Source organism: Loa loa (assembly GCF_000183805.2).
Source record: "Loa loa unplaced genomic scaffold supercont3.10, whole genome shotgun sequence".
Classification (NCBI taxonomy): Eukaryota; Metazoa; Nematoda; class Chromadorea; order Rhabditida; family Onchocercidae; genus Loa; species Loa loa.
Window position 1 is genome coordinate 486,778 of NW_018108190.1, and position 21,968 is coordinate 508,745.

Below are 21,968 nucleotides of genomic sequence, written 5' to 3' on the forward strand. Positions count from 1 at the left end.
TTATGACTTTTTCGTTTCTGAATCAATGTCGGCATTGGTGATGCTTTGAACAATTTTAAAAATTGAAAGAATGGAATATCGTTAAGTCCCAATAATATCTGGAAAAAATTAGGTAATATCTACTAATCCCAATAATAATATCCCCTTGGGAACTCCCTGCCGCCCACGAAAAAAACCTTCAAAGTAGACAAACGTCTGCGGTGGCGATTGGAGATCATACGAGTATGGCGTGTCTCGCTACGAAATTCTCGGTATCACGTGGTTGTTCTCGCTAGTATTATGCGATGCAGGTATGAGGTATGGGTGTAGAAAAGAAGTGAATAAATACAGGTATGAATGTAGAAAAGATACTATGAGATAGAAATTACGACGAATGTCCAGGCTCAGGTATCAAGTACAGATTTATTCATGTCTCAGATTGTGGCATTGCTTATCGAAATCGCAATCTTTTATTCGATTCCCAATTGTGCAATGAAGAAGGTGCATTAGGTCCGGAATAATAAACGGATAAGGTCACGTATTCTCGAAGCTAGCGTTAACTGAGTGTGGCCCGGCTATAAAAGAGTTTGTCTAAAAGAAGAAACTGCTAGCGAATTGTTTTGCAATGGATAGGGTGATATCTGCTGATGACCATATTATATTTATTCAACAATTTTCGTTAAAAATATGATACATATTTCACGTTTGTTAACATCATTTGGAGCTCCGTCGTTGCTTTTATCATTGATAAGCCAATTAATTTGTACATCGTCCACCTGAAATTGGATAATTTGAATAAAACGGATGGTCAGTGCAGGAAGTATTGAGCTCTTATAGCGCACTAAGTGATGCAAAAGCTAATTTGTTTTTACATTATTGAATTTTGCTATTTCATATTTTGCTATTTCATCCTTGATATGACTCGCTTACTTGTAATTTTTTTCAATTTTATTTTAGCCAAATTAGACCGGCAGCAAATTTGATTCTGTTTTTTTTCAGTTAAGAGTGGTTTATAAAGCGGCGGTAGCATTTTGCAATATCAGCAACGTATTTGATCCGGAATTATTGAGGAATGTAGAATGAAGTATAGGTTTAGTATGTTGAAAATTTTAAAGAAGCGAGGTGTGGTGACCGATGGTGCGAAGTTGGTAGTAACCAGTTAAGAGAGCCATCATTAAAGTTATCATCTTTACAATGCACGAAAATCACTATGGCTAGCATTAATAAGTAAAAAAGTTCAGTTCCTCTAGCACAATGTTAGACCAATGATTCAAGTGAACAAATTGAAGTTAGTACCTGATCCTCCATATTTGCCTGCCCTCTCATCAATTACCTACCATTCTTACGATTATCTCAACTACTTTTTGCAGTTACTTAACCAGTAGGAGGTTCACCAAATACCGAAGCATGGAATTCTATGTTACGGTAATAAGCAAATTTATTTTTCGCTAGCAAAAATGTGTTGATTGTAATAGTTCCCTATTTAAATTGACAGCACAATTACTGTGCACTAATCTAATATTACTATTTATAAATAACTGAATGTTCGCACATAAATTAGATATCTTTTGCTAACCAACTCCAGGTAACAATACTGCTTACTATCCTTTCTACCTTTCCGTATAGCGTATGAAATCACCCCAATTTTCAAAAGGAAATAACAATATAACATACCTCAGGATATTCTTTCAATATGGTGACACCTTGCTCATAATGGTACTTCTGGCCTTCTTTAAGCGGACAGGTTAGATTACCACCTTTGCAGGGATCTTTTTGTTCCAAATTGAATGATACGATGACGCCGCCGGCAATTTTCGCTCTTACTGAAGTTTCCAGAGCCTCCGTTGTTCTTGCTGAAATAAAATATCTTAAATATAAAATTAAATGATTAATTATAATTTGTGGATGCATCATTAGAAGCAAACTTCTTATTTTTCGATGGTAATTAACTAATGAGTAATGAAATATTTAACTTTCGATTTCATTTTATACCAAACATCTGTGCCATATGTGTGTAGGAATGAGTATCTAATAGTAATTAACTCTAAAATTTTGGATCTACTTTTTAAAACATCCTGGAATTTGATTAATCTTTCATATTTGAAAAATTCTGACTGAATTCCGAATTAAACGACTACGGATAAGTTTTGATGCATTTTTTGCTGTACGCAGGAAGTAATAATGATACTCAATTACATCCGATCCGGATAGTTCAGTTCGTTTTGCAGCAAATATTTTCCGATCTCTAGTTTATTACAAGAAATCATTGGATTCGATTTTTCAAACTTATTTTATAAGTTAAAAATTGATATGGTTTATAAAAAAAAAACTCTTACTGGGTACGAATTCAATTCGTAAATGCGGTGTTGTACCTTTTCTGAAGGCACAGCGCTGTTGCGTTGAGTCCACACATCCATCCACTTCAACATTGGTGATGTTAAACACTGATTCTAAAAGGACAAACAACAATTATAGGGAATAAACCAATTTCCATACAAAAAATGTAGTGCTTAAAAAAATAAACTGAGAACCAAATTAAAGGGATAAAGGTTGCGCCGAGTAATTTGATGCAATTCTTATACTGCTACTTATGGATTTCAAATTCCTCAGATGGTTTTGTTTTCTGCTATCAGATGATTGATAGTTTAAATTGAAGCATTTGTTCGGAGATCTTTAAATTGCTTACTCCATCAAATAACTCAAAAATGATTTTGTCAAATGTATTCAATCAAATAACACAGAAACTTCAAAAATCAATAATAGCTTGATGGCTTACTACAATTTCTAAAGTTAATTTTCTGGAAACTTGCGTGTACAGAAAGTGCAATCAATAATAGTGAGAAAATAATGGTCGGAAACGCTGTCGTCATTATCCTGAAAATTAATTTTAAAAAAATCTATCGCTTTATTCTTTATTAGAGTAATTAGCAAAAGATATTTCTATGGTTTTGTAACTGTAAAGTATAATTAAGAGAAAGAACAAGAAACATTCTGTTAGAGCCTAGAAACTTATCTGAATCAATATCAGGATATCAAAGGAAGAGAACCAAAAATTGAAAAGAATTTGTCGGAAGAAAATAAAAGGATCGGAAATAAATTAGACACAAATTGAATGAGTAGGAAGAAGGCCTGTTCAAACAGAATATATCTTCTAAAAGTGACGAATGATTTTTTCCTTCACAGCCAACTTTCTCACTCGCTAGAACTGTCTCCCGTATCACTCATTTTTCTTAGAATATCCAAAGATCGTTCAAATTTCGAGACTTTCTGAAGCGAACTTATAATTTATACTACTAAATTCAGTATTTCATTCATTGTTCGACTGAAATAGGTAAATGAAACAAATATTGCACATGATACAGTCACACATTCCCTCGTGCTTTTTGTTTTTCATTTCTAGCGATGTGGACTTCCTCATGTTTGCGGTGATACTCAAAAACTGAACTTTAATCGAAATAAAACTTTTTCAACAACAACTTTTAACTTGCATCGTTGATCAAAATATATGCAAGATGCATTTCAACTCGATAAGTTACGAACCGAAATAATGTTATTACTATTTTATTCGAAAAAAAGAAATTATAAGAAAAAGTTGCATTCTTAAAAAAGTATGTCTTGGCGAAAATTAAAACTTTCACGACGACCATACCTTCCTCAACACTTACATCGCAAAACGGTGAATAGCTCAGCTGAAATATCATGTTACACTTTTCCTTAGTACATTTATTTATATTGTCTAGATCGAAAAAAGAATCATTGTTCATTAACGCTTACACTGCTAATCGATGAGTGAAAGTTTAAGGTCAGCAAAAAGTTTTCATGCTATTGATGAAAATGAAAGATTGAATGTATCTGATGAATGCGATCAGTAAGATGAAAAATGCTGATAGGTTCGGCAAAGTTTTACAATATTCCATTAATTAATCATTGCTAGCAACAGCTTCAGCAAATGGACAAACGAATGGTACCATCGAAGGCTGATGAAACAAAATTTGATCTATGAACTCTTTCTTTCTTTCACTTCTCCGAATTTCTTTTTTTTTCAAATAACACAACTGAATCAATTCATATATTGGCATCCCTGAGTTTATAATGTAGGAAATAATAGGATACAAGGCATTATACTAGCAGTTCTATTGTCTCCCTTCCGTTATCCTACAATATAAACATTTACACGGCATGAACCAGTTTATTTATTGATTAGTCATTTTAATTACTTAAACTCAGCCAATTATTTTATTCCTTTGTTCCTGAGTAAGTACTAGGGTAGTTTTTTTATTACGCAATTCTATGCACAGAAAACTACCCAATTAATCACAAAAAACCTGTATTCTAGCATATTACAATAGTGACTGGACAGGCCTGGTAAGAAGCATTCTGAAATATTAAGTAAATATTTCAAAATCCCGACAAAGAATTACATTTTTGCATAAATAATTTATGTTTTGCATGGAACCGAAAATAATTCCTATTAATTACTTTCTTTTTACCTCATGTAGATTTATTTAAGAATTCAAGTTTACTCTATTCAGACTAGTCTCTTGGGTTAACATTCCGGAAATTTCGGACTTCTGCTGAACAGATGAAGCTAATTTACCACACATTCATTAAATTCCATTTATTCCGAGCGGAAAGGTAAGAATTAAATATTTGGCTAAATTTACCAGAATCCTAAATCAATTTCGTTTCTTTTCAATTCATTTCGGAATAGCTAACAAACATTTTAATCAAGTGATTGCAGTGATAAATATTCCAGTGTTGAATTGTTGGACGACTGAAGACGTTTTATTATGCCTCAGCATAAAACACGAATCCTTCAAATAGGTGCATTATTGGGCTATATATCTCGAAACAATTTGGATATAATTCAAACTAATTAACTCATTAGGGAGCCGTAATCACATTCTCAAATTTACACTTAGGCAGTCAAATTTATAAAATGGTTCTCTCCTCTTCAGTAAATTAAGGCTATTTTGAAGCATGTGAAGTCTTTTAAGCAAAAAAATTTCCCCGAACAATTTTCAAGTATATTATTATTTATTGGCTTTTAACATACTGTTTCAAATAATCTTATTATTTATAAAATATTTGTTAATATTTACAAATATAAGCCAATAAATATCATGCATCACATCCAATGGTGAATGATTTGGCTCATATTCGTAAATGGTTTTTTTGTTGCACTTATCTTGCATGGTCTTTTCTTTTTTAATTTAAGACCACTTTTGAGAGCAAATCAAGTACTCAGCCATAACATTCGTAATGAAGCCATATTTCAATGTGTTGAAAAAAATTGCCGCATATTTTATGCTTGCATTGGACTGAAAAAACGATACATTTGGAACCACAAAAAATACGATGCCCCGTTTGGAAAAAAAGAAATGAATGAAAAAAGTACCGTCTATTGCATGAAGATGGAAAGAAGATTGCATATTTTAGACAAAAAATTTGCTTTCGATAAATTCTTGTAAGCAAAATTATTACAAAACCACGGAACTTTGTTAACATATCTACGCATCCAAATATAAGCACATCAGTAGGAATTGGGAATTTCGAGCCTCCAATGGCTGCTTGCAGTTGATATTTCGAGAACGTCTGCTTGCGGAGAACTCTCCTCGACAAAGTAAAACGAAACTAATTGGAGATAATTAGTCCTCATTTTTTATTGGTAGAGTGATAAATCATATTTCGTCTAGTGGACAAGGTTGTTGCACAAAGGGCTGTGATAGATTAGGATTGTGAAGTAGTTACTTGTGAATAGATACCGAGTAGGGAACAAGAATTGCTTAAGTTGAGGATGCGGGTACTGATGTCGCTGATCATTCATGACTTAATACTGTTCACAGCGTACATACACTTGTTGTTTTTTTCAGGCTTTCTGTTTTTTCTGGAGACATATTTCGGGCTAAGTAAGTCTACGTCTTATGGCCAAGTACTGCTTAAGTAAGTGTTTCAACTTCTTTGAATTAATTCATCCTTGTATGTTTAGTACTCGTTTATGTTTCTTCTCCTTTTCCCTCTTTGCAGAAAAACCAAGTAAACGGCAAACATGTGCGAAGCGTTATAAAATAGCGAAGAAAGTCAGGGAACATAACAGGAAACTTAAAAAAGAAGCAAAGAAAGACAGTAATATTTCCACTTTTTCTTATTTCTACAGTTGTTCTTTTTTTAAGATTCGGAAGATCAAATCTGTTTTGCTCTTCTATGAAAGGGCGATGTAAGGATGTATATCACCTTGCTTTTTTATAGCTCATTGAATTCTTTGATAAATTATTCGCCTTCATCCTTCCCAAAGCGGTACGTTTTTGATGAAGTTCTATGAGTCATTGTTCTGTCTAAATTCTTTTAGGTAGTTTTTTCCAATTTCTGAAAGTCAAAGGATTTTTGTCAGTGAATATTGTGGACATGTTTAGAGGCGAAGTTGTGGAGAGCTAAAAACAAGCCAGTAAATGTACCAAACAAGTGCCCATTCAAAAAAGAAATACTTCTGCAAGCAGAGAAGGAACGAGAGCGCATTGAGTATGAAAAATCTGAGAAGAAAAAAGCTATAAAGCAGAAGCATCCAGATGTTGCAAAGATTGGGACGAAACGCAAATGTGTTTCGAGTAATTTGCAAACACTGACTTTGAAGGCTACAGAACAGGTCACTTTCTACTACTTTTTAATCATATTCTATCCATTACGAATCCTGTTTATGCATTATCTTGAGAGTAGGTTATGATTAAAATGAAATAGGTACCGAAAAATTTCAAGTGAAAATCCTATTATTGGTTTCAAGTTTTTGTTTAGTGTCCTGAACTTATGGTTTAGTTTTTCTACATTGAAATTTGCATTTTAAATGCATTTTAAAGGGAAAAATGTCAGAACATTCCGAAAACCAAAGTATGAAAAACTTGGAAGAAGTGCGCGAGAAAACACAGAAACAGTATGCTAATGAACTTCGGGAAACTGTTGAATCTGCAGATATTGTTATTGAGGTTTGTTATAGTTTACTGACAGTGTCCTGTGAAACAGTGCACAATGTATACCTGGAAGTCCCTAACAGATTGAGAAAATGTAAAAAACGCGATGCAGCATTAGGTTTTCAGGTGCTTGATGCCCGAGATCCATTGGGAAGTAGGAGTAGAAGTGTCGAGGAAAATATCTTAAACGCAGGAAAGCGACTCGTTTTACTCTTAAATAAGATTGACCTTGTACCGAAAGAAAATGTGAAGAAATGGCTTACGTATTTGCGGCAACAGTCTCCAACTATAGCTTTCAAAGCTTCAACTCAGGAACAGAGTCGTAATTTGGTAACTTTCTGTCCAAAAAGTCGTCTAATTTGGTTTAGGAAGAAATGAAGCTAGTCTGACTTCCAAATTAATGTTTAATGTGTCTAATTGGTAGCAGTCAGGAGCTGATTTTCTGAATCAAAATCATTTTTGCTAAGAAAAACGTTTTCTTTAGGGGCGTTTCAGTTCGTCAAATTTACATTTCTCGACTTCAAAATGTGTTGGAGCAGATCTTGTGATGAAACTTTTGTTAAATTACTGCAGAAACAAGGATATCAAGACATCGATTCGGGTTGGAATAGTAGGTGAGTATTTCTAGTGTGTTGGCTTTTCGATAGTGAATGATATGGTTTAATTTATGAAGGTTTTTTTTTCACGTCCTAACTTTAATAGCTGGTATTGGGAACATTTTGCAAAAAATTAATGCTAATTGTGTTCACTGTGCACTTCTTTCGATGAAAAATTAATGCCGCAATGTTTGAATAGAGTAGGAAAACACGGCGAACTTTTATCTCCATTAGAGAAAATTGAAGAAGTTTTTTGACACCTTTTCTTGCATGTTTAGTGGCGAATGGCCACGAAGCGGAGAAACAGCTATGGAAAAAATGGATACTTTAATATATCAAAATTAGATACTTTTAAAAAAAATTGGATACTTTAGTATATCTATGTCAAAATTCTGAGAGGTGTCGTTTCATTAGAGATTTGTGAACAGCTTTTCTCTGATATGATTGGTAACAGCGAACGAAATTGAAAGTCTCAAATGCGTAAAAGTGCTTAAACATTCCTGTTATCTAAACCAGAATTATTATGGTTCGTTTAGGTTATCCTAATGTTGGTAAAAGCAGTGTTATCAATAGCTTGAAAAGGAAGCGGGTTTGTGACGTTGGTGCTGTACCAGGAATCACGAGGTATTTAAAAGACTTTTTTGCTACTTTGTGTAGGGGGAAGCAAAATTTAGTATTTCAATCCATTTTACATTGAATGTTCAAGTAAAATAATGTTTTGTTGTACATTTTTGTTATGCACTTGTAATTACTACCATAAACCATATATATATATATATATATATACATATTTGACTGCCACTTTTTCAAAGTATATTTCCAGACAAGTGCAAGAAGTAGATCTGGACAAGCACATCCGATTATTAGATTCTCCTGGTGTAATATTAGAGCCAAAAGGGCGTTTGGACAACAGTGAAATTGCTCTTAAAAACGCAATACGAGTGGAAAGTCTAGCTGATCCTACTGCTCCAGTACAAGCTATTTTGAGGCGATGTTCTCGAGATAGTGTTAGTCTCGCGATGTATTTTGTATAGGCGAGAACTCTTTGTTCTCTCAGAATGTAGAGGTGGTAAAGAAAAGATTTCGTGCTTTAGAACTTAGTCTATTCTGATAAGTCTGGCTGTTCCATATCTTATTTGCAGTTGATTCTTCACTATGAAATACCAGAATTCAAAACGTGCGATGAATTCCTGGCCCACATTGCTCGAAAAGGGGGTCGACTAAAGAAAGGTGGCCGTCCCGATTTGAATGCTGCAGCTCGAAAGGCTCGTTTTAACGCTTGAATCAAGATCTGATCTCAAATTTTGAGTTCTTAATTTTTCGAGTAGAACTGTGGCGTTATTTATCTGATTAAGATTTGAAAAAATCATGTTTTTGTTTTTTAGGTACTAATCGACTGGAATTGCGGGAAGTTACGGTACTTCACAGAACCGCCAGAGACCGTGGTAAACCCCAACTCCAATTTGTTTCCCGCAGAGCTGTTAAATGAAATGTCAAAAGAATTTGATTTGGATGCATTGGAGGATGAACAGAAAGCTTTGGTGGAAAGTAGGTTTCCAACTGCATTTTTCCCAGCATTATATCATTCGTTTTAAATGTGAATTACCCATAATACAAATTAATTTGAAGCACGTTGCGGAAACATGTTTTACACAATATTTCTCAAATTGAGGGCTACCGACCGAAAGCGCAAATAAAGTAGCAGTGAAATATGGATTTGCAGCAACAACAGAAAGAGAGGAAGAAAATAATGACGAAATGCGAATGGAAGTTGAAAATGCTTCAGGGGAGACTATTATCTACCGTAAAGAGAAGGTAGTTTTACTCCTTTCTTGTTTCATTATTGTTTTCAGTAGTGGCATAGCTTCTTTTTTTTTATCAATTCTTGATTAGAAAATCTAATACTTGTGTAGAGCATATTGAAGTTTATGCTAAAATTTTGCTATTATATGGACATAGCAGAATGCAGCTGTCACCTCCTTATTTTCTTATCTGTGAATTTGTCTCTTGTCACCATTACGTATTTTTTAAATTTTAATTCATTAAATATGTTATTATTTTGTTTTAGAAAAACGTACGAGACGACATTGTGATGAGTAAAAACAGGTTCATGGATTCCTTCAACATCGATGGGAATTCGCAGATAAATCGTGCGATCAAGTTAGCAGTGAAAAAACACAAGAAGAAAAACAAGAAACTCCGTTAGTTCTTGAAAGTAACAGTGAAGGTGGAGTTCAGGAGAAAGGTAGTGAGGAATGGTTTGCTTCTTATTCACAACTTTTTAATACTTTTCAACAAATCATAGTGTAGGAATTGAAAATCTTTTTTTCAGATAGACGTACTGAAGAAATGATCAATACAATGACATCAACATCACTCACCGACAAGCAAGAAGACTATGATTTTGATATTATGAAAGAGGAATAAATTCAACTATATTCATTTCGATTGTGTTTCCGTTAAGTATATTATCAAATGGAGTTTAGGGGTTATTGTTTTCTCTATATATAAGGAAAAGAAAAAGCATTTGAAAGACGTGTTTACATTCTGTGCAATACTCCTTCCTTATGGAGTTCTTTTGAAAGTAGTTCCATACTTATTTAAACTGGTGGTTTCGAACCATTAGTCTGCGAAAACTGAAGTATGGATAAGAGCGGCGGCATAGGATGTAGAAGACAAATCAGAGCCGTCTTCTTTTTCTGTTTTAAGCTATACTTTGATTCGTTTATCTATAATAAAGGTTTATTCAGCTTGTATTATTGTACTGTAAATACCGAAATTCTTTTCTGACGCCACCTCACTGTTAGCTTACATCTTTGTCTTCGCCCTAATTTTTTTACTTATAGGATTTCATCATCCTGTCTGGTCCCTCACCTTTTTTATTGCTTATAGTACTCCTTCTCCCCTTCCCCACCTTTTTTATTACCTGTTTTATAATATTGTGACGATTTATTTGTAACTTTAATTTTAATTTTCGGTAATCCAAGAGGTTTATTCAATAGAGGTTTATTCAGCTTGTAGCTTGAGGAGAAGCCTTTCAACCCGCTTTTTTATTGTTTTATTTTCAGAATTTGGCGCCTAAGGAAGAATATGACATAGTTATATTAAATTTGAATTTACACTAGAAGTAATGAAGAATGAAGCTATTCTGCATTATATCTGCCACCGTTCTCGGGAACAATGTTTTTTTTTTATCAGAAAACGCTACATAAAAACGGTTCATTCTAATCTCACCGTCCACCGGAATTTTTCAAAGGTAAACTAAAAAATTTGAAAAAGATGGAACTTGGGCCTGATGATACAAGATTTGCGTTGCCGGAAAAACATTGGTCACGTAAGGATATGAAACTGACAGCGAAATCAAAAAAACTGCGCACAACATAAGGTAAATACTCGTGAAGCTTTATTTAATCAAAGCTATCAAAAGAAGTTTGAGAGTGGAAACTATTCAAAATACACTGAGGAGGTGCTTGCTTCCTAAATTGAGATTTCCCTGTTTCCCTCTGTAGCGTGATAGATCGACAGACGTTTTTAACTGTATTCAGTTGCCTCTTTTTAGACGCCTTTACACTATTAGGGGAATTAATGATTTCGTGGGAACGTGAAACAACGTGGGAAGTATCGATGTCATGCATATAATGGCGGAATATTTTAAAAAAAGTGACATTACGTGGGAAATGCTGCCGGTTTTTATACGGACGGCATACCAGCTGTATTAGGATCACGCTCCGGTCCAGCAAAACGAATAAAACAGAAAATCCTTCTGTTTAGCAACTCATTGTATCATACATATCAGGCATTAGCTTCCAAAGGCTTCCTATTTGCCTTGCTAATACAATGGAAGTGATCAGAAAAGTGGTCGGTGTTATCAAAAGCAGTGGCTTAAATACACACCTTTTAAAAAAACTGTGCATTGAAATAAACTTCCATTACGAGACGCTTCTTTTTCATGCTGAAATTCGCTGGCTGTCGAAGGCAATATGCTGAGAAGGTTATATGAATTAACAAAGAGCTTGAGTTATTTCTAAATTCTTTTGCGTTTGCGATATTAAAAAGCAGTGGTCGATGACAAATATTCCATGATCAGTGCGAATCTGCAAGAGGACATCAGAGGTTATCTGCAAATGTTGATCGATCAATTCCATTATTACTCCCGGAACATAAAACCAAAGAAAAAGTGCTCAGAAACTGATTCGCAGTCCTTTTGATATTACTGTTGAGTAGGTTGAAGAGCAAGTCCAGGAAAAGCTCAGTGAATTCCAAAATAACAGGAACTACAAAGACGCCTTTGAATCAGCTTCTTTTGAAGGGTTCTGGTGTAAAAAGAAAAAAAAATTTGTACACCACAATTCAGGGAATCGCCTTGCGCTATGTCGTACTTTCCTCCACAACTTATGCAGACAAGAGCTTTTTGCTTTGTTTATAATTAAAAACAAAGCCAGGAATCGACTAGAAGTAAAGATGTGTAGCTTTGAACGATAGTATTATCATGGAACCACCCAATCCGTAAAGAGCAAGCTCAAACATCGCACTGATGCAAAAAACTAAAATTGGAAATGTTCCATCTTCTTTATATTATAATGTTACTTTAAATCTAACTAATACATTAAAAGTTTCGATCAAAGTTCATCTTTAAATTAACAGGATTCATTATTTTTGAATCTTGTGGTCCTTGCTGCAAAAAAGCCAAAGTGGTTCCTGGTTAAGGAAAGGTTGGATACCACCAATAATGCAGACAGTGCGCATAACTCTTGAGGACTGTGCCCTTGTCTTAAACAAGACAAAAACGAACTTCTCGCGCTAGAATAAAAACCACACTTGTAGTTCAGCTATAACGCAGCATTTGTTCTATTTTTGAAATATTTTTGTTTCATGGCATGCTCAAATTGAAAATAGCCTTCCGCTAAAGATAAGCTTAAAAATTACGTAAAGCAGATGACGTGAAGTAGAAGTGTAGTCATTGTAAAGAAATCTAGAGCAAATACAAAATCGCCAAAGCAATACTACAATCAGCCTCACGTTTCGATAAAAGCTCCTTCATGTCGAAGTGACGCATTTTCCCCATCGGAAATATCTGTTTCAAGCTGGAAGACAAATCCCATTGATGGGCCGTGTAATAAGTCGAAATCGAGTGTAAGTTCATGAGTTGAGGTCTTTACTTCTTATTGGGAACTAGTCCGGTAAATTTTGGTTAAGTTCTCAGCTGTGATGTCGAGGTTGCTTGTGTGGTTACACTTTTAAGGAACTTACCCTTATCGCATCATGGTGTAAAGTTGAGTCTTTCAATCAAAACACTCTTAATATACTTAGTAAACATTAGCATTTGACAAAAACTATGTGAGTTATATTACGTGAAACTACAAGACAATATCCTGACTAATCTAGAATTAATGTACTGAAAGATATAATCGTATTGGATCCTAAAACCTGGAAACGATTACCCGATATTTCGTCAAAAGCTGAATGGCTAAGTTTATTTTACAATCCTTAACGAAAAGGCAAGACTTAGTGGGGAATGTCATAAGGTTTCTGAAGCCACATGCATCGTGGTGAAAATCTGAAATTGGCTACAATGGCTTGTAGTTGTATGGCGATAACTTTTTCTTTTCGGATTCAATCTTTTCAGCACGACTTTTTATCGTAAATCGCATACTTCAAGGAAAGAAAAATATTAGGTGAAAAGAATTAAGCAAGCATAGAAGGAACATTTGAGAATTCAAGAGCAAGAAAATATAATAGTTTTCCTTTAATTTTAAATAGAGAAAAAAAAAGAGGACAGGAATATTCTTAAGCATAAGCGGGAGTCTTAAGCATGAGGGTTTGTATGAGACCTCAGCACTTTACGATATTGTAATCCAGAAAATGTTATCAGGGAAGTTATTTTTTGCATATTCGCCTCCCAATCTTGTTTATCATGTTGTTTTTACTGTAGCGTCGGATGTTTCCAGGAATGTGAAGTGCTTTAACATTTTCGAGAAGATCATATTCTCTCGAGATAAGCAAAGCATACCACTAAGATTGTGTCGATTTTGCGGAACTCTTCAGGAATCCATTTAGTAAAAAGGGTCCATGGGATTTTTACGGTAACTTTCAACACTTTTGATTGCAGGGAAAAGAATTCAATCTTCTTTGTTTACCGTTTTTGCTTTTTTGGATCCCATTCTTGTAAATTTTCATTTCGTTAAATTATTTTTATAGCAGTGATTTACGTTGCAGAAAAATGATTGAAATTTCAACTGCTGTTTGCGATTACTGTTTTGTTATTTAGAAGTGCTGCATCTCTTTCTCAGTTGTAGAAATGGTGAAAAAATTACAAAAAGAGAGTACTAAACAACCAATGCGTCAGTCGCATCGAACTCGTACTTTAAATACACGTTTGGGTACACCACCAAGAATCCTGTTAGATATGCTCAGAGATCATTCATCACCTGTGGTTAAAAAATCATTTCATGCAATAGCGGACATGGAAAGAATAGGTATGTGTAATGCATTAGATGTTAAACTGCTTTTTCTTTGAGAAATTTGTCAGTTGTGTTCTGTCTTTTTTTAGAAAAATTTATCAGAATAGACTTGTTATAGGATCAGGCTTTGACGCTGTAATTTCGGTTAATGGATCAAAGGAAGATAGAGGTGTTGAATACATCGTTCTTTTCAGAAAATGTTCCGCAAAAGGCAGTAAAAAGTCCAAATAAGCAAAATGCCAAGTCACCAAGCACTGCTGCCCAACTATCAGATGTTAGGGTTCGTCGACAGCACAATCCAAGCAAACGATATGGTGCATCATTTGAGGAAATACTTGAACCTGGACACTTCTCGAAAAGCGTTTCAAATGGTTGGTAATTACTGAATATCTGAGCTTTGTTGTATTATGAAACCCGAAAATGTAGCCAGCTTCTGTGATATCCATTGTTTATGATTGTTATGGTAAGTGTTTCTCCCAACGTCTAAGCACACACTTCCATGAAGTCAACCATATTCCATCGTACACCCATAATTGAGCTCATTTGCGTTTAGTATTCTCAGTTTATCTTGAAAGTATTGTTACTTTTACTTTTGGTTAATTAAATGCTGTGTTGTTTACTTGTATGTACAACTTCTTTGCAGTTTCCCCTATTTTTAGTAGCACTGGAAGAAACAACGGCATTAACCTTAAGCGAATCGAGGAAGCCCGAGATTCCTCGAGACTCAAAAAATGAAAGAATGCCTATTTCAAGTAAAACTTTGAGCAGTACGGCTTCGAGGATTAGACATTCTTCTCGCATTCGTATCCCAAATTTACGCTTTGGCTATTTGTTACCTGGTTTTTTGGAACAAGCAGAAAACAAAAAAAAAGTGATAACATGAAAAGAAGTGACGGTAAAGAATACAGTGTGTTTCAGATCAGAATTTCCATGTGAATGCTTTTGCACTAGATTTTTAATTCCTTATTTCTTTTTAACTGTTCTTTGAACTCTATATCCTCATAGTGATTGTCATATTTTCTGTTGAGATCAAAAAGTATTTTTCAAGCTTTACTTAGAGTACCGGTTTGGAAGCTTTTTTTGGTTTTATAGAATCGAAGAGCTACAATGTGTGGAAGATTTGGGTTTTGTCAAGACTAAAAAGTTTACGAAATTTACATCCAATCTAGTAAATTTCTTTTGGCATGCAGTAGAACTTTCTGGGTTCCGTTGTTTTCTAGAAATGAACTTAGCTAATAATTGTGAAATTTTATGGTTATTTAGATAGAAAAGCGGACATATTGTCATTGATGCCGGAAGAAGTTGCTGCACATAGTCCCAAGATAGCGTGTGATAAGTCTGATATAACAGTCAGGCAACGTCATTCTGAACGGCAGCGTATTCCGAGCAAACGTCTTAGTTTTCCAGATGTTTACCCCGTCATCCGAACACAAAAAAAATCCACTAAAGCAAGTTAGTTTTCTGTTTATTATCATCCAGTTACCTTTGTCTATGCTTGGTTTAATATAATGCTTTTTAATTGGGGAAGAAACCGAATTTTGAAATAAATTGGCTCAAATTGATTCGGAATTTTGACATTTATATCAAGTCGATAATTATTTTATTCATTTCCATGCAAGCGTCTGTTTAGCAATAATATGATTGTTGCTTTCGAAGAGTATATAATTTTTAAATCTAGAAGCGTCAAGAATTAAAACTAACACATTGAAAATTTATGGCCGATTTTTTTAAATCTGTCTTTCTTGCTTGCAGTATCTTTTTCGTTCACCATCAGTTTTAAAAAACTGGCGGGAGAACTTGGTTTTGTCAGATCCGGACATATAACGGTTTTCTGAACTTGCTGTTTCTTCCTTTTGTAAACTCCAACGATTTGTCATATATTATCGAACAAATCCAGACATTCGTAAATAACATGTCTGAAAAAGTCTCGAGACGCATATATTTTTTTAAGTACGAAATAAAAGTACTAGTTTTTAGTATTAGTACTGCGCAGAAAATATAAGATTTGAAGTTTTATTAAGCAAAAATTTTATATATTCAAGTGTATCCCTTTTTCGTGTTTTTCCTCGTTCTCTACTTCATTCTTCGATTTTGAGCTTTCTTGTATCTCCATTTGCCTACAAATTCTAAAAAATCTCTGCATATAATGTGTCTTGGAAAATCACTCTTGTATTCCTACTAATGCTGGTAATTGCATCTATTAGTTCTAAAGAGAATGCAGATCAGTTGAAATCAGAGAAAATTTTTGAATAAGATAAATCATGTACTTTGGTTACTGAATTTGAAACTTTTTTTGAAAGCGCTGATGTTTCTAAATCAGTTTTTTTTAATCCTTTGTGTATTAGGTATGCAAATTATAATTCTTGATTATTTCAGGACCGAAAGTGGAAGAGACACATGTTAAAATTCATAAGTGCAAGAATTCTACCAAGAAACCAGTAAGCATTTTGAAAACCGGATTAAGCGTGAAAGCTACATCAAAAAATTTGTCTATGTCGTCCATCGCTAGTAATCGTCAGGTTCACAGCAGCCTGGAGATCCCATCGGTTCTGTATCCATATAGACCAGCAAGAAGTCAAGCTCTCTGCGTAGAACCGTCTTCATCAATGACCAAAGATTATGTCAGTAAAAAGGATGTTGATGAATTGTTAATTGAACTAAATAAAGCTTTGACTCGCGTTACCGATGAAGATTGCAGCGAATTGCGTGAGAAGATCGCCCACCATTTGAACAACCTTCATCGGGAAAACTGTCGTTTTCGTCAAGCCTTACATCAATTGAGATCCGAACTGGACAGTTTATCAAGCAATTCAACAGTAAATAGTTACAATATGCTCATAAAACAGAACGGCGAGTTGCGCGAGCAAAAGGTCCTTGCTGATATCAAATGCAAAGCGCAAATGGAGGAAGTGCGTAAACTGCTAGAACGAATCAGAATCTTAGAAATGCGGAACAAAAATTTGGAAGACTTCAGGAATCGGCTGGTAGTACAAAGAAGGCAACAAAATTTAAATGGTGAAGCAAAGTATCCTCACACTGATTTGGTAAATGATTTGTCCAAAGTGGAAGCTCAGGATCTAGTGGATGCTGAGTTGGATTCACTGATTTTGAATGGAACTGATGGTGAAGTTGTGAAGGATGATAAATCTAATGACGATGAAGTGGAGTGGGGTAACGATTCGTGGATGCTGCATTGCTGATAGGCGTTACAGAGTTGCTATGTTACATATTCTCAAAGCTGTGGTTTATTTGTGGACTGATTAGAAATTCATATGTTTGCTGTTGCATTCAACATCTCAGTTTTCTCCTGTAAATGTTATTATAAATCAACTGCATGACTGAACAGAAATGAGCTTTTTATCTTTCGAATTTTATCTTCTATATGATTAGACAGTTAAAATCTCTATGAGTGCTCATGTATAATTTCGAAATAAGCTAATTGTATCATGTCAGTGTTGATTACTCATTTTCATGAAGCAGTAACATATATATTTTAGGAATATTCCCTAGTTTTTCAGAAACGACATAATCTGTATTTTCCTTTTTGAGAAATGTTTAAACATTGTCATCCAGAAAACTTTAACAATGGTTAACACTCACTTATTTATTGACTGTATCTGTATTCTTCCCTTAAGAACCTATGGAGTGACAGATTGCTAACGCCTTGTGTTTAAAAATGTAATAAGCAAAAAATTTCTGAATTACACTGCAGTAACATGTTCCAACGTCCATAAGCTTGTAATTACATTTAGTAATTACATTTTCTTGTAATTACATTTAGCTTGCAAGTGGATGTAATGCGTAAATAATAGATGCGCATAAGACGCTGGATGAGAATTAATTATAGGTAGTGTAAGTGCTCTAGAATTAAGATCATTAGTGTTTTTGTTTGATTATCCGCCATTGTAATTGAAAATCGAAGGGATTTCACTTTAACTTGGGTGATTTGTTCGCCTTGTTTATAGTATATAGTTTCTCACTTAGTCTTATTTATATGGTTGGTACCTTTGAAATAACTCACCAAAAATCCAAGTTTTCGAATATGGATTGGTTATTGTGTATTTTCAGCGGAATAGCTAATTTCAATTCCGGTGTTCACTTTTACTGATACGAGTCCTGATTTCCAAATCCTCCCTTCAGCAATTTCTTATTTAGTATACGTGGCAAAACTTATACAGTCCATTTTATACTTAAAATTTCAATACATCAAATAAATCTAATGTCTACATAGGTTTTTAGAACAGAAACGAACTAGCTGTGTTAAGGAATATATAATGTTGGAAGTTCATTGATAGCAAATGGATGAGTGCGGGATTACAATAAAAAGTGAAAACATAGAAGCCAATAACAATTTAAAAACTCCGTAATTTGGGAAAATGATCAGGAAATGTGCGAAAATGGACAAATCCTTCCAGTGATCTCACTGATAACAGTGTGACCTTGCATAAATGGTTAGGATTTTCATGACAATAACAGAAATTGTTATGAGCTTTTTCGATGTTTTTCCCCCATTAAAGCTGCCATATTGCGCCATCTATGATTTGCATTAAACCTAGGTTGCGACAGTGTTTTCTCCTTTTCCTTATATCTTACGTTAATGATATGGCCGCCCTGATGGTATGGCCCTATATTTGAAAACACACCACACTTGTTTTATCATGGAGAGAACGTAGTGTTTTCTTAAGCAATCCATTTTCTAATATGGTATAGTTCTCGTTTCGCGCAAAGCAATCGCGGTGTCCCGAAATTTAGTAATTTTAAGGAGTTAAACCTAAGGATCAAGAAATAAGGGTGTTGCCCGTCAACTGTTTGCAAAGCGACGCATTCGGAGTATTGAAAAACAAATCCCAGTGGATTCAATGTAATCCGAGGTTAAAGTTCGGGAAAATCGGGAGAGAAGATGCCGAAACTATGGCGACCTCTATATCTTAAATGTCTTGCCACTCCAAACACAAATTAAGTGAATTCGGAAGAAATTACCCTTAGCTTAAAAGGAAATTCACAGAAAAAACCTTATAAAAAACCATTTGCCATGAATGGCGAATAGGAAAGTCCTTCAAAAAGCCAAGCAAAAAGGGTTGTAAACTTTGTGTTAAGAAACAAGCAACACTGAAACCATAACAAGGATCTAATAACTGAAAACGGAAACGACCGGGATGGATCGAATCTATTTTGGACTCACAAGATGGATGATACCAAACTTATGTAAGACCCACAACATGCCAGTCATGCATGTGAGGGATTAATTGATGAAGACAGTAGTTAATTAACAATGTAAAGTACTAAAACATGGAGCTGACATAACAATGTCTCGAAATGAAACCTGGAAAACAATAGTAAACTGATAAGTGCACACTATAGAATGCTATTTCAGGCGAAAAAAAGAAAAAAAAACAAAATCGAATGACAATCTCCAACTTCCTCCAAGCAATCAATCATTCATACATTTCACATAAAATAATACACCGAGCCATTCTCATAGAGTAGACAGCCTGTTAACAAAGAATCATAAATATCACAATTATGCGATTACCAAGTGATTAAACTACCTACAAAATCTATATAACTAAGAACTTTATCCCTCAACAGATTTTAAGTTAAAGCCATGCTTCGTTCGAACACCTAACATCGCCATATCTCTTTATCTTTGATGACAGTGTAACCGTCCGATAGACCTTTTTCGGGTAAAGATAATGGATTTCTTGAGGATATATTAGTTTTCTTTTGTAATAATGAATACGAGAAACGTATATATAACAATAAATCAACAAATTCTGACAGACATGAAAGCAGTGCAGCACTAGTGATATTGTGATTTCCATGAATGAACTCGTAGACCGTAATGGGCTACTACTAAGGGATATCTGTTCAACATTCCCTTTGGGATTTGAATCCTATAAAAATAGTTTTCCCCCAAAAAGAAACAATCTACCTGTTTCCAACACAGACACATTATACAGACGATGTAAATTTCATTGATCCAACATCAGTTACAGTCATCATAAACCATCATTGGAAACACAATTTACAAAACCTACCAGCAAATTTCTAGGAAATCGAAGATAACCTATAATTCAGTAATCATTCTTTTTAATGTAAATCCTACTTACCCATCTGAAAAAAGAAGCAATTCATAATAAAATGATTTTCGCATAGAACCCGTTTGTCCCACATAATAAATAATGACACACTTTCTAAATAAGTAGGACAAATTTCATAGGTCAAAATCCAGCAATCCATGTTTTAAATTTCATCTTTCAACGATTCTTCAATTCATGTTTTATACGTTTTGTTGCTCTTCCACAACAACATCCAATGAAGAACAGTATTAAGATAAAAGCGCCAAACCACGTGAGTAATGAATTTCGTTGGGGATGGGTTACTACAATATTCACCATTTCTGCAAATGATTCTGGCAATGCCATCTGTTGTTCCTGCAATAGCATCCGTGTTGTTGGTTCAAGATCAATCAGTAAAAGTAAGAAGTTCGGTTTTTCACTATTGCGAATACTTTGTCAGAAAAGGATTGTGTGGGAAAGTGTCATATTAATTCAAAAATATATTCGCATTAATAAAAACTAATCTGAAACAATTTTTGATGGTAAGATAGAAAATTTTTGTAAATCTGTGAATTTCGATAAACAAACCTTGTAAGCTTTATTCCACAAATTATTTCGTTCCGTGAGTTTATCTCTGCAGGTTGGTGAAAGTTTTGCGTTTTCACTCATCAACGAATCCAGTAAACATACAATTACTGTAAATATGTAAAAAGTTGTTTAGGTAGTAATTGCAGCAATGTATTAAAATGAAGAAAAAAATTAAAAAGAATTCCGCATAATCATTACTGTAACCACTACATTCATGAATCCTTAATCAAAAATATATCTAACAATTTAAAGTGTGTTGCTTACATCGACTTTGCCCTGGTGGCACATTGTAACACAATCGCTGAATGTCGTTAGCGCAAGCTTCATGCAGCATCGGATCAAGATGGATATCAACCAATGATTCTTGCAAGCGTCTAGCAATCTGCAACTTCCTATGAATCAAAACAAAAAAATAAAACGAATTTATTTACGAGATGACTCGTCAAACAGAACCTAGCTTGTATCAGAAAGCTCTAGCAAAGTAATTTTGTGATAAATACGGCTTAAACTTGATAAAAGCGTAAAACCTGTTGTGTACAATCAGCATCTCTAATGGCACTAAGCCTAAAATCGGTCTTGAGACATTCCAAAACTGAATCAAAAGTTCCACCACGCTTGATGACATCAGCAGAGCAGTGTTTTGAAATAGTGTTCTTGCAAGCTTTGTACAGTTGTGGATCTAACCGAACATCAAATTCGCTTTCCAAAATAATGTTCGCTATCTGAAACCAATTTAAAAACTATTCATTGGAGTAAAGTATTAAAAATTCAAAATTTTCGACAAAAACTCGAAAGCGAGAAATTTATTTAATTCCAACTGAAATTATGTTACTAATTGTGAGTAATTTATCTATCTACTTTCCGCAAGCCAATATTCAATGGAAGCAATAAAAATTTTAACTGTAATGGAATTAGCTAATCTAAACATCAAATCTTAAACGTATGTACTGTCTCATATAAATGACCTTTAAAAAACAAGTTAAAAAGGAAAAAAAAACAACCTCATCTTTGCACTTAGCATTCAAATGTACTGATTTCTGTGGGTTGGCGTACTGTGAACGCAAACACATAATGAAAACACCCTCCAGTGTTTTCTTTGCATACTGTGGGTCGTTTATTTTTTTGTAGTCATCAGGACAGCTAGAAAGGTTTCTCTATGAAGCAGACTATGACCAAGGAAAAAAAACAAGAAACAAGAGAGAATGAAAAAAAAAAGGAAAAAGTAATTTTTCCTAAAATATGAATCGAATATTCATGAGAAACAATCATAAATGAAAACTTTTATGACTCTAAATTGCTACCAAATGCGCAATTTGTGATATT

General features: G+C 34.3%; 4 protein-coding genes across 6 annotated transcripts in view; 2 read left to right on the forward strand and 2 right to left on the reverse strand.

The window, feature by feature from the left end:
- Window positions 1-545: 545 nt before the first annotated feature.
- On the reverse strand, window positions 546-2,862 carry LOAG_00908 (ML domain-containing protein). The gene is made up of 4 exons (XM_020445586.1): window positions 2,756-2,862; window positions 2,316-2,429; window positions 1,654-1,832; window positions 546-755 (listed from the first exon to the last, which is right to left on the reverse strand). Exons 1-4 carry the CDS (start codon window positions 2,847-2,849, stop codon window positions 642-644), a joined length of 501 nt encoding a protein of 166 aa, XP_020303972.1. The 5' UTR covers window positions 2,850-2,862; the 3' UTR covers window positions 546-641.
- Window positions 2,863-5,846: 2,984 nt separating this feature from the next.
- Window positions 5,847-10,326, forward strand: LOAG_00909 (hypothetical protein; the record flags this gene model as incomplete). 3 transcript variants are annotated; one of them, XM_003136449.2, is made up of 13 exons in its annotated part: window positions 5,847-5,922; window positions 6,007-6,105; window positions 6,393-6,622; window positions 6,831-6,956; window positions 7,068-7,271; window positions 7,426-7,555; window positions 8,074-8,161; window positions 8,361-8,544; window positions 8,680-8,802; window positions 8,923-9,085; window positions 9,210-9,352; window positions 9,606-9,738; window positions 9,870-9,964. In XM_003136449.2, exons 1-13 carry the CDS (start codon window positions 5,904-5,906, stop codon window positions 9,962-9,964), a joined length of 1,737 nt encoding a protein of 578 aa, XP_003136497.1. In that variant the 5' UTR covers window positions 5,847-5,903. The 3 variants fall into 3 exon arrangements, with proteins under 3 accessions (XP_003136497.1, XP_020307242.1, XP_020307241.1); XM_020445588.1 differs by lacking the exons at window positions 5,847-5,922; window positions 6,007-6,105 and adding an exon at window positions 6,164-6,276; XM_020445587.1 differs by lacking the exons at window positions 5,847-5,922; window positions 6,007-6,105 and having other exon boundaries at window positions 6,333-6,622; window positions 9,870-10,326.
- A 3,509-nt stretch (window positions 10,327-13,835) lies between these two features.
- Window positions 13,836-17,198, forward strand: LOAG_00910 (hypothetical protein; the record flags this gene model as incomplete). Its single annotated transcript, XM_003136450.1, has 5 exons — window positions 13,836-14,013; window positions 14,193-14,369; window positions 14,658-14,837; window positions 15,262-15,450; window positions 16,375-17,198. The coding sequence occupies 5 exons, from the start codon at window positions 13,836-13,838 to the stop codon at window positions 17,196-17,198; spliced, it is 1,548 nt and encodes a 515-aa protein (XP_003136498.1).
- Window positions 17,199-20,255: 3,057 nt separating this feature from the next.
- The window catches only part of LOAG_16622 (cysteine rich repeat family protein), a gene marked incomplete at both ends in the record, with an annotated part of 4,782 nt that continues 3,069 nt past the window's right edge, over window positions 20,256-21,968 (reverse strand). The window contains 5 exons of the mRNA XM_020449273.1: window positions 20,256-20,432; window positions 20,646-20,752; window positions 20,910-21,027; window positions 21,173-21,367; window positions 21,647-21,785. Coding sequence (XP_020307243.1) covers window positions 20,256-20,432; window positions 20,646-20,752; window positions 20,910-21,027; window positions 21,173-21,367; window positions 21,647-21,785 — 736 coding nt within the window. The remainder of the gene's footprint in view (window positions 20,433-20,645; window positions 20,753-20,909; window positions 21,028-21,172; window positions 21,368-21,646; window positions 21,786-21,968) is intronic.

Coding starts and splice junctions, on each gene's coding strand:
- LOAG_00908 (XM_020445586.1), bottom strand. CDS start 2,849: ATGACGACAGCGTTTCCGACCATTATTTTCTCACTATTATTGATTGCA. Junction 2,430..2,755: donor AATTAACTTTAGAAATTGTA/GTAAGCCATCAA, acceptor TTGTCCTTTTAG/AATCAGTGTTTAACATCACC. Junction 1,833..2,315: donor ACGAATTGAATTCGTACCCA/GTAAGAGTTTTT, acceptor ATTTTATTTCAG/CAAGAACAACGGAGGCTCTG.